The sequence below is a fragment of the Equus asinus genome, chromosome 6 (assembly GCF_041296235.1).
Source record: "Equus asinus isolate D_3611 breed Donkey chromosome 6, EquAss-T2T_v2, whole genome shotgun sequence".
In the NCBI taxonomy this organism is placed as follows: Eukaryota; Metazoa; Chordata; class Mammalia; order Perissodactyla; family Equidae; genus Equus; species Equus asinus.
The window spans coordinates 82,681,094-82,693,370 of NC_091795.1; the positions used below are offsets into that span (position 1 = coordinate 82,681,094).

Consider the following 12,277-nt stretch of genomic DNA (forward strand, 5'->3'; position numbering starts at 1 on the left):
GTAGTATACATGGAGAGAGGAGAGTGAAGTTGAGGGTGTGTACAAGAATTACTTACCATGGTGGACTGTGATATTTAATTTGGGTAAGGAGAGATATTAGGACATAAGGAAGGGGATGTGGGGATATAAGGAAGAATGAGGGACAGTGAAAAGTTGATAAGACCAATAGTTTGTAAGTCCTGGTAGAGTTTAAGAATTATTGGAGTCAGGGAACTAGAGAGAGTGGACTGTTGACATACGAGCTGGTGAAGGGAGAGTGGGAGGCTTGAAATGGATTACAGAGGAGTACAGTTATTGGTAATAATAAGGCCTAGGGTATAACCTGGGAGTAGATGACTAAGATAAGATGGAAGATAAGATTTTTGGAACACAGGAGGTTGAAGATTTAGAGGCCAGGAAATGGGCAGAATCATCTATGTGGATATTACATCACCAAGAATCATTATGGGGATAATGTTGGAGAGGGGATAGTGAGCCAGGTATTAAAGCCAGCAAGGAATTACTCTAATGATTGTAGGGAATGACGATGAAGAAGGTGACACAATGGTCAAGTCAGATGCGTGAACATCAAAGCTAGTTTTCTTTTCAACTTTTATTATGAAAAATATCAAACATATGCAAAAGTTGAAAGTACAGTGATGACTTACTCTTTGCCTTCATTTATCCATCTACTTTTGTTTTTTTTGGAAGATGAGCCCTGAGCTAACATCTGCTGCCAATCTTCCTCTTTTTGCTGAGGAATGCTGGCCCTGAGCTAACATCCGTGCCCATCTTCCTCTGCTTTACATGTGGGACGCCTACCACAGCATGGCTTGCCAAGTGATGCCATGTCCGCACCCGGGATCCAAACCGGTGAACCCCGGGCCACTGAAGCGGAGTGTGTGCACTTAACCACTGTGCCACTGGGCCGGCCCCAATCCATCTACTTTTTAATTTAATGTTTTTGTATTTTTGTAGGAGCTTTAATTCTTTTTGGAATAAGACAGGATATAAATACATTTCCAAATTCCTTTCCAGAAAGGTTGTTGTGCGAACTTACATTTGTATCAGCTAGGTATTAATATAATACTTATTTTTACAGCTATTGTTGTAGTTCCTTGCATTGTTATTAGCTTTTCGCTATTTCATGTGAATAAGCTGCCCCCTGTTTTCCCAGACCACACTCTTTACTCTGCTTTTGCACATGCTGTTACTTCTGCCTAGAATGTTTTTTCCCATATTCATTCAGGATGTGTTTTGATGTGTAAGGCATAAATTAATTTGAACACAAGCTGCAATGCACAGGTCTGGTTGATTCTTGGGAACTGATTTGCATGTGACCTTCTCTTTTTTGGCTTGAAGAGGAGAGAAATTTGTGCTTAGACACCTGGGGCCCAGGAGATCAAAGAGTCTGTTTTCAGCCTTGCCCTTTGGACTGTTGTCTGGACCCAAAGAAAAGAGAGAAAGAAGGGTTGCAAAGACAAGCTGTACCTTCTCAACTTCTTTTTCATCTGCTTCCAAACTTAGGTATATTTTTATTCATCTTTACTGCCTTTCCTGTCCTTTATTCTCGGAGCCAGAAATGTCTGTTCCAGGTTCTAACTTTATACTTCAGAGCTGTCGATCTCTACTTTCTCTGGACCCTAACTTTCATTAGGTAACCTTTCCTTCTCCTTTTTGGGAATTAAATCTCTCCCTCTTTCTCTAAAAATAGTTTTGTTCTCTATCTAAAAAGTAAAGCCTTATAACCTTGCCTCTTTCTTAAAGCCTCTTATCTCTCCTTTCACCCTTTCTTCCCTTTCCCTTAACAACATACTTCTTGAGTCACCTACACTTCACCTCCCATTTACTGCCTAATCTACTTCAGTTTGACTTTTACAGCCAGTTCACTGTACGGGAACTGCACTCACAGCAGATTGCCAAAACTGATGGCTTAGTCTTGACTTCTGTGACATTTGGCGGTTATGACCATCCATCTCCTTGAAACTCTTTTCTTTATATCCTGATTTGTCTCCTTTTTCTCAAATTCTCTTCTGATTGTTCTTCTCGTTTCCTGTACAGGCTTTCCGAGGATAACATCAGTGTCATTCACTGACGTGATTAGAACTATACCCAGTTGCCGATGACTCCAAATCTGGGTCCCTAGCTTGAACAGAATTCTTGCTGTCTCTTAGACGTCTCCGCCTGGATGTCTTTGTCAGTATGCCCAAAACTGAACATTTTGTTCCTCACCCCCTAAATCTACTGTCCAAATCCCTACTTTCTTAGAGCTTCTGTCTTGGTTAGTATTACCATTCTACAACCATCTACGAAAGAAACTCGTCTGTGATGCTTTTCTTTCATCTTCTACATTTAGTTGATCAGAAAATCTTGTCTAGTCTACCTCTGAAATACCTCTTCTCTATTGCCCAAGTTCAAATTCTTACCACCTGGAGTATGCCAGTCACTTCATAACTGGTGTCCTGTCTCAAGACATACAAATCCAGTTCAGTTCCTATGCTGTTTGTTAGAATTCTCTTCTTATGCCCTTAAAAGACCAGGTTCTTCTCTTGTGTCTGATATATGCTTTCCCTGGATAATGTCATTCATGGACAGGATGGCAACTATTCCCGGTCCCTGGTAACTACCACATCTGAACATGTATCATGTTTTAAATGCCAGCTCTCTCTGACTTGCACAGCAAAATTCACAATCAATAACATGACATACTTTTTTCCTTAAATTGTGTGATCCTGGCAAGTTACTTCATCTCTCTGGTTTTTCTTTAATTGTTTCTAAAATGGAGATGGAATTCAGTATGTTAACTCTTTTAAAAAATCACCGGATAAAATCTTATAGAGAAGCCTCAATATGAAAACAAAAACAGAGCTACTTTCACTGAAGTTGGTATCCTCTCCCAGCCCTTCATTCCTTCTCTCTACTCCACCTCCCTTGTATCTCCTTGAAATTTCTAGAACTCCACGGAGCACAATTTGAAAATACTGTTTTTTTTAAGTTCTTTTTTTAGCGCTTAAGATTAAGCGAGTTCTTTGAAACCACATCACTCTCAAATCACACTGTCTTTGAATAGGGAAAGTCTACAGTTGTACTGGCTGGTGTACTTTCCTTCTTTTAACCAGTCCTGTCCTTAGGTTCAGATACTTTTCCTTTTTTTGTAACAGTGCCTATCCCACACCAGTACAGTGTCTTTCACTCCGAGGACACATGGAATCCACTTACTTTGCCACTGACCTCATGTTAGATAGTTCTTTTTTTTTTTTTTTTTAACTTGTGTGTGTGTAAGGAAGATTGTCGCTGAGCTAACATCTGTGCCAATCTTCCTCTATTTCATGTGGGATGTTGCCATAGTGTGGCTTGGTGAGCGGTGCTAGGTCCATGCCTGGGGTCTGAATCTGGAAACCCCAGGCTACCAAAGCGGAGAGTATGAACTTAACCACTATGCCACGGGCCTGGCCCCTTGATAATTGTTAAACAAATATTACCTCCTTTGTAATATATACCATATTTAGATTTACCTCCCAAGTAGTGTTACTTCTGTCTTCTGGGTTCTCATAGCATTCTTCAAATCCTTTTATTATAGCGACAATTCATGTTTGATGAATAAATAAATGGACGAATGAAAGAAAGAATGAATGGATAGATGGGGAACAGATGTGGAGAATATATGTGCTCTGTAAATTTCGTCTTACTGCAGAAACTGTAAAGAAGTAGATAATTTTGCCCCAGTCATTCTCTCATAGAGTTGACCTTGATCTCCTTGGGAATCAGATGAGGAAGGAGCATTTTTCCCAACTAATCAGCAAGTTTGGAGAGTTGGCTCTGTGTATATAGGCTGTGGAGTGGAGGAGGCACTGGAGAAAGTTTTATAAGATACGCCTTCAGGAACTTGATTATCTTGCTTTTGAATGTCAGACCTTCAGTCAGATTTATTTAAACTAACCAATACTTAACCAGTATGATTCAAAGTATAATTGAAGAACTCAAGCCTTCCTCCTCATCCCAATATAAAGTCTTCAGAATACAATGGGAAATAACCTTTATCTCTAAAAGTATACTTAAAAGGAAAAAAAGTTACAGAAGGACCATGTTGCACATGATAATTTGGTCTAAAATTCACAGCTCTGGTGCCTTCAGGGTTTCAAGGAAGAAGTTCGGAGCCTGCTCTGCGTTCTTACCATTTTCTTTTTCTTTTTTTTTTAAGGATTGGCACCTGAGCTAACAACTGTTGCCAATCTTTTTTTCTTTTTTTCCTACTTTTTCTCCCCAAATCCCCCCAGTACATAGTTGTATATTTTAATTGTGGGTCCTTCTAGTTGTGGCATATGGGACGCCACCTCAGCGTGGCCTAATGGATGGTACCATGTCTGTGCCCAGGATCCGAACCGGTGAAACCCTGGGCCTCCAAAGCGGAGTGGGCAAACTTAACCACTCGGCCGTGGGGCCGGCCCCACCATTCTCTTTTCTATGTATTCAACTCACCACTGCCCTCTCTCCATGCTTCCCTTGTTTTGCTTCCTTTTTTTTTTTAATACCTCAACCATATTATTCATTTACCCAATTCGTTTGTCCAGCAAATATTTATTTAGCATTTTCTCTGGAAGATGTGGTTTAGGCACTAGGCATACAGAGGTAAATAAAAATGGTCTCTGCCCAGAAGAAGTCAAACAGGGAAATGTGAAATTGAAATCATGTGTAATAAATGAAGTTATTATGGCATGAACAGGTGTTGCGGACATACCTGGGAGATAGTGACTGACTACCTGGGGGACAGAAGTCTTTCAAAGAAGAGGTGACGTTTGAGTTGAGAGTTAAAGAATGAGAAGAAAGTGGTGTACGTGACAAAGGGAACAGTTCTTTACAAAGGAATAGAGGTCTCCAAAAGGCATTACTGTTTCAAGAAAAGGTTGGTGAACTTAAGACACCTGAATCAAGGGGAAGTGTCTGGAGAAGAATGTGGTAAAGTTGATTGGGGTGAGATTCTGAAGGGTACCCTGTTTCAAACTAAGAAGTTTAGGCTTTAATTTGTAATCCGTAGAGGAGTTTAAGCAGGAGAGGGGCATTAGTGGGTGTTTTGGAAAAAACCAGTAGCTCTGTGGAAGGATCTCAAGACAGGAGGACCATTTTAGGAGGTTCATGCCCTAATTTATGTAATGACCTACTGAGTCACAATCTCCTGGGGATGGACCTGGGAATCTGTATAATTAGAGAATGTCCCAGGTGATATGATCGGGCAAGTTGGGAAACGTAAAAACAGAGCATTGCACATAAGAGATGTGGTTTCTAGAACCAGTGTTGCTACTGACTATGTGAGCTTGTACAAGTCTCCTGGTTTTCCCATCTCGAAAATTGAGGGTTTGGGACTAAATAATTACTGTAATTGTTTCCTTCTATAATTCTGTACTTCTAAACAAACAAAAAAACCCAACCTTAATTGAGTTACTTTTTACATGCAATGGCTACAATTTTTTTTTTCCTTCTGGGTCTTATTGACCCTTTATAGAAGAAGAATTTCCTACTACTATTCAGGCATTTCTACTTTTCTCTGCCTTAGTATGAATATATTTCCCACATTCTCCAAATTGCATTTGGATTATGTTAAATTGAAAGCAGTCTTCTTTGTTTTATGCCTGCTTTCTACCACACATATTTTCTTGGTTTCTAAAAGGGTAACAGTACCAGTTCTTCATTAATTTATAATGAGCAGGAAAATCTCCACATAAATATTCTAAAACCATAGGTAATTAACACAGTGTTCAAATTATATCATCACTGCACACTGCCAAGATTGTTCATTATTACGTGTTAGCTCCACCAAGGAGTAGGGAGAGGTGTTTGGGGATGCTGATTTCAATCACACATCCCTGAAAGAGGCATCAGGCATGTAACCGGAGAGATATTCAGTACCTTTTTCTTCTTCCAAAGAGTTATACCAAGAGGTAAGAAATAATTGTTAGTGCTGTCGAGTCTGTTCTAACTCCTAGTGACCCTGTGTTCAGCAGAGCAGAACCCTACCTGGTCTTTTTTTTGGTGCCATGCTCTCATCTTCTGGCACTATATCAGACATGCTCTGCTGCTATTCACAGGATTTTCATGGGCAATTTTTTCGGAAATAGGTGGCCAGGTCCTTCTTCCTGGTCTTAGTCTGGAAGCTCTGCTGAAACTTGTCCAGGATGAATGACCCTGCTGGTATTTGAAATCCCAGTAGCATAGCTTTCAGCATCACAGCAAACGCAGCCACTACAGTATGACAACTGACAGACGGGTGATGTGGTTTCCTGCCTGGGAAACAAACCTGAGCTGCAACAATGAGAGCACTGAATCTTAAACACTAGACCACCAGGGTTGGCAACAAATAATTAGCACTCCCTAATTTTTGTATGTGATTGATGTAGACTTGTGTTTTGGAGGGTGTCTCTGGCTTGTTTTCCTTCTCCCCTACAAATGTACCAACATTAAATTGACGTGTATTGCATTAATAGTAAGCACTTAGTAAATGGTAACTGTTATCACATAAAGTAACACATTTAGTTTTTAAAAAATGTAATATGTATCTGTTGGATTTTTCAAAATTTCAATTATTTCTCTGCAAGTACTACTCTGCCAGCAGACTAGTAGAATTGTGAAGCATGAGGTAATTATTCTACAAGAGGGCAGAGAGAATTGATATAAACATAACAGATATGAAATGCTATGCTTTAAAAGCTGACTAGTTCCATCAGATTATGCTACCATATTCAGATGTTACTGCAGTCATTCAGATGTGCGTACATACATACATGTTATAGTATGGTACCTATATGCAGGGGTGGTTAAATCCCATGTACCAGGTGAAGAAGGTTTTGTAACACCAGTACCTTCAGCTTCACTGAAAGGATTTGCTCTCCCTGCCCATTATATTATTTGATTCATTCTTTGGTTTTATTTCAGGATTGTACCTGTGATTATTGAGCATCTAGTATGTGGTATTCTGTTGTATCCACAGAATAACGTGATGACTAGCCAGAGGTTCTAGAAAGAGGATCTGTAAATTTTAGACCTAGATCTTACTGATTAAGGCTTTGTGACTGTGGGATCCTATTCCTTATTTGCCTTTTGTTAAGTCCATACTTTTTCTTCAGACTATCTTTGGTGACTCGCATGCTTTTGTGTAGTTATAAATGCGTTGTAGGTAATGCTTTTGGAGGATTTTCTCCCGCATTTTAAAATTAGTCTCTCTCAGTTACAGAGACCTAATAAAATAGGGGCCCTTGCTACTACATATCTGTAAGTAGTTTCTTTGCAGGCAGGCATGTAGCTTTTTTTGGTTTAACATTACTTACGATAATTTAAAATTGGGGAAGTAAAAATGTTTTACTTGTTTGTAGAATTTCTGTATTTGAGGAAGTTGTAGTCATAACTTGATTTATGAGACTTCCTTCTGTGTTAACTTTTTTAGCTGGTGACGCCACTATTTACCTAGTCTCACAAACTACAGTTCCGGGAGTTGTCTCTTTGATTCCTTTTACTCCATAATCCCTCATATTTAAAGCCACCCTGAGTTCCACCTGTCTTAGCCCCTTCATCGTTTCTCCAGTTCATCCCGTGTCTCTGTTCCTGCTGCCACTGTTCTAGTCAGATGCCAGACACTGTCCTCATCTCTTCCCTAACTGATCTCTCTGCTTCAGGCCTGGCCTTTTCTTCACAGCTGATTGTTTATCTTAAGTGAAATCTGACTCTGTCCCTCTCCTTTAAAACTCCTTGTCAGCTGCAGGTTCAAGTTCAAGGTTCTTAACCTTACAGTTATAACTGATTCTTACTCACCCTTTAAAGCTTAACACAATATCTCCTCTAAGAGTTCTTGACCACTCCACTGTGGTTTAGGTATTATTTTTCTGTGTAATCAACAACTCCAATACCTGGCATTTATATTACCTTTTGAGAAAAGAGTGAAGAAAACCAACTTGTACATGGATGAAATTTCCTCCTACCTAAGAAAAATATAGTGACAGGTGAAGTCTGAGTGTGGTGACAGGTTTAAGGCTCCATTGCAGTAAAGCTTATTGACATCTAAAGAAAGCGTGTACACTTTGAGAGGGAGGTTGCTATAGAGTGGTAACATACGGGAAACCTGGGGGTCGGAAGAGGAGAATGGGCAGCGCCATTCAAAGCACTGTTGCCCTATTGCCCTGTTGCTTATCTCTGTTGTGTAGATAAATTGTGTCGATGCCTGATACCATTAAGCACTGTAATCACAATTAACTCTCTTTGCTCACCACACAGTGACCTGGTGAAAATTTAGTCTAAGTGATAGTTTGCATTATGGGAAGAAAAGCTGCAGTTTATTCTCTTGGCTGTGAAATTTCTCACTGTAAATTAATAAATTGGATTTATATACCAGTTTTTTGTGAGTGTGACTCACTTTTGTGGTTACAGTGTTACAGTCATTTTTCTCCTTAGGCACGCTGAATTCACTAAGATAGTTTACCTTGTAACACTTCTTGGCCAGCTCCTCTGGTGACACCTTTCACCATGATGTGCAACTCTTTATGCCTTCTTTGTTTAAATGGCTTGTGCAAACATTTTTCCTTAGGCTTCTAAAAATATTAATATTTAAATTATTTGGGTAAATAGCTGAGCTACTGAGTTTTTTAATATAGTAGTATTTTCCTTCAATGTTGTAACCCGTGGCTTTAATTACTAAGTACATTGCTATAAATTTGCTAGTTCTTCACTCTCCCTAACTGGTCCTACCCTCGAGATTCATGGAATAAATTTTGAATTTTGAATGTATTCATAGTAAAATAATGAATTCATTCAAAATTATGTTGCACTCTCCCTTCCTGGACACCCAGGAAGCCATTTACCTACTATGTCCCAGGCAGTGTACTAGTTTATGTTCAATACTTAAAAAAATACTCCTGCAAAGTATTTTTACAGATGAGGAATCTGAGACTCAAAAAGGTTAAATAACTTTCATGGTCACAGCTAGGAAAATAGCAGAGAGGGGAGAACCCAGAGCTGATAATTTCCAAATCCCTTCTCTTTCCAGTCCAGAGTACGTCCCCAACATATTTAGTTATGTTTAAACAAACATATATATATATATTTGTTTCTTTCTTTTTCTTTTTGCTGAGGAAGATTAGCCCTGAGCTAACATCTATGCCAGTCTTCTTCTACTTTATATGTGGGTTGCCACCACAGCATGGCTGATGAGTGGTGTAGCTCTGAGTCTGGGATCCCAATCCATAAACCCTGGGCCGCCAAAGCAGAACATGCCAAACTTTAACCACTACACCACTGGGCTAGCCCCAAACGTATATGTTTTAATAATTACTTATAAACTATTTTTATAAACCTGTAGAACTTGATTAAACAGCTGTGCTACATTTATTTTGGATAGTTTTCTTGTTTGGGGATTTTTTTTTAAGAAAAGGGTATTATGGATTTCTGTGTTATTGTACATTTAATTTATACAGTTGATTTCTCTGAAATAAATTCTTGCCTAATTATAACAATCTTCTTCTTTCTTAAATTAATTTCTAACAAATTGATTCATGCCAAGAGTTTCTTGTTTGCTATTAAACATATGACTGCTTTTCTTTTAAATGGTTCTGTTTTAAAGGCAGCATCATTACCCAGCAAAATCTCCTACCCTTCCCCAAATGTAAATTCTGCCTCTTCAGCAGCAGCAGAAGCTGTGCATTGTTTTCTGTTGGAAGTGTGAGCTGAAGGGGACAGATGTTCCCACTGCTTAGAGGGTGCACTAAGCTGTGATCTGCCCTTGTTGTATTATTAATGGCATGATATTTTCATGTTGCAGATGGCTGAGAGCTAGCAAGGAAAACGCAGGACCATGATGGCTCAGTTTCCCACAGTTATGAATGGTAAGCCGCTTTGTGCTTGTAGTAAGATAAAGAGGTTATGGATTTTTTTTGGTAGAGGTTATAAAATATTCACTTAGATATTTTTCCTTAAGCTTATAAATGTAAAACTTAAAGTATTCTTGTTGAAAATATTTGGATAGTTTATTTCAGAATAATGCATATATCTTCCACTAGAACATTATGCAGTAAATCCCATAATTCAGTGTAAGCATGTTCTGCAGTATCATCTGGAATGTGTGCTTGCCTTTGAGCCGTTAAGAATAACCTAAAGGTATATTGTGTTTGATGCGTAAAACTGGAGGACAAAAAGCAGACTGCTATAAGAATTTTATTTTTGATAGCCTGGGATGATTGTAAACTGGTCAAGCCAGTAAAGATTTATTTAGTAATATACGTATAAAATTGGTTTGTTTTCCTTTTATAAAGGATTATGTATGCCTACACACATAATTATTTAATAGGAAACTTTTTAAAGAAAATGTTTAGGTAATTTCAATAATAAAAAGTTTTTAGAGCCTTTTTTCTGATTCTAGTTCTAATTCATTTCCCATGTACAAATTAACCACCCTTAAACACTAAGTTGCTGTCTGTCATTTAGAATTAATTGAGAAAATGCATTATGTTTTTAAATTGCTAAAGAAATTAAAATCTTAAGATGCTGAGTTCTTAATTTTGAGCTAAATTTCATTAGATAATTATAAATATAAGGAAATAGAGAGTCCAGTCAATAATACTTTAACATTTACATTGAGAACAGTAATATTACAGAACATTAAAAAAAATAATCACCAATAATTCCACCACCTTCACAGAGCAATTCTGTCATAGGGCCAAATCAGCACATTGTTAATGAAAGTACTGCGTGTTGTATATTTAAAGTTTTAAGACTCAGGATTGGCCTTCTGAGATTTAGAAAGGTTTTGGAAAAATGAATTATTTGCATAAAAAGTAAAAATAAATTCTAATGTGTGGTAGAATTCTGTCATTTAAGGATGGACTTGAGATAAGGGCTTTGTTGTTTTATTTTTTGCCTTTTCAGAATTCTTATTTAAGAATTAATGTGAGCATTGCTCCTATTGTGTAAATGGTATGAGGTTATAAAGATTATTTGATGCCATGGACAATTTTAAAAAATTAAGTATTTTTTTTCCGTAATGAGTGATAAACATTAGTTTAGAATCAGGGTGATAATTGTAGTAGTAGTGTGCTCTACCCAAATTTGAGGATTTCTGTGTCCCATAAAAAAGAGTGTGCATTAAACATGTAGTTTAGTCATGAACTTCAACCAACATGTTAATAAGCAGGTTTATAAACAAAATGAAGATGAAAGAAAGCAGTACAAGCCCACTCTTTCTTAATTTTGTTTCTTCCATTTCTTAAATATTTATATATCACTTTGTAGCTCATTGCATTATATATAAAAGAATAATATTGGAAACGAATGAAATGTTCAATAACAAAACAATGATAAGTAATTGTCCAAAATGTTGGGCAATTAATTTAGGAGTAGTATAGAGGCATAGAGGTAGTAATTTTTTAAAACTTTGGAGGCATCGATAGCAAATATAGACTGTGGTACCCTCCCACTTAGTTTATAGAATAGCTAAGATTTAAGATAATCTTGTATATGTCTACTTTAAGTCCAATTCAGGGTTTAAGATCTTATTGAAAACATCCATGTATGCATAGCACAAAACCTTCAAAGGCAGTGTTTGCTTCTCTAGTAAATCCTGCTATGGATATGGTGTTTAAGTTTCTCAGGGCCCAGTATTATTGGAACTTGTCTCTGAGTGCTCTAGACCAAGCTGTTTGTCTACATCCTTCTGACATATTCCTCAAATTTTACCAGGTCTACTTCCTCATCTCGAGATTAACCACAGACTTTTTAGACTTCTTTGGTTCTTACAGAGCTGCACTGTCTAATCTAGTAGCCATTAGCTACATGTGGCTATTTCAATTTAAATTAGCAAAAATTGAACAAAATAAAAAATTCAGTTCCTCAGTCACACAGCCATATTTCAAGTACTCAAAGCCACATGTGGCTACTGTATTGAACAATGCAGATACAGAACATTTATATCATCTCAGAAAGTTCTATTGAACAGATATTCTTTTCTTAGTCTCTTTGATGCTTTACTTCCCATCTCCTTAACAGAACTAAAAAAGATCAGTGCATTCTATTTTTACCACTTGTGATGCTGCTTCTGGTGTCTTCTGCACCAGCAGAATCATCTTTGCCAAAGCCTTCTTTCATCATGGTAGGTTTGCTTTCTGCTTTTCAAAAATTTAATAAAATTGTAAATACAGAGAGCCTGAATAAGAGCCATCAAGTGATAGGCAAGAGGCTACTTCAGATACACATTGCTGCCAGTTGATATTGTTGTGTAAGGTAGCTTGTTTCAGCCTCAGAAGTGTGGAGGTACTGAAGACTAGTT

The 12,277-nt window shown here is 37.8% G+C and overlaps 1 protein-coding gene across 11 annotated transcripts in view; it reads left to right on the plus strand.

Annotated features, from left to right (window-relative positions):
* ITSN2 (intersectin 2) overlaps positions 1 to 12,277 on the plus strand; it is a 134,381-nt gene that overhangs the window by 19,102 nt on the left and 103,002 nt on the right. For all 11 annotated transcript variants that reach the window (XR_011504137.1, XR_011504138.1, XM_070512520.1 and 8 more), the window contains one exon: positions 9,779 to 9,842. Coding sequence is in view for 8 of the 11 variants with exons in the window: in XM_070512520.1 (XP_070368621.1) it covers positions 9,812 to 9,842 (31 nt within the window). In the remaining 3 variants the exon portion in view is untranslated. Of the gene's footprint in view, positions 1 to 9,778; positions 9,843 to 12,277 lie in introns of those variants that run through there.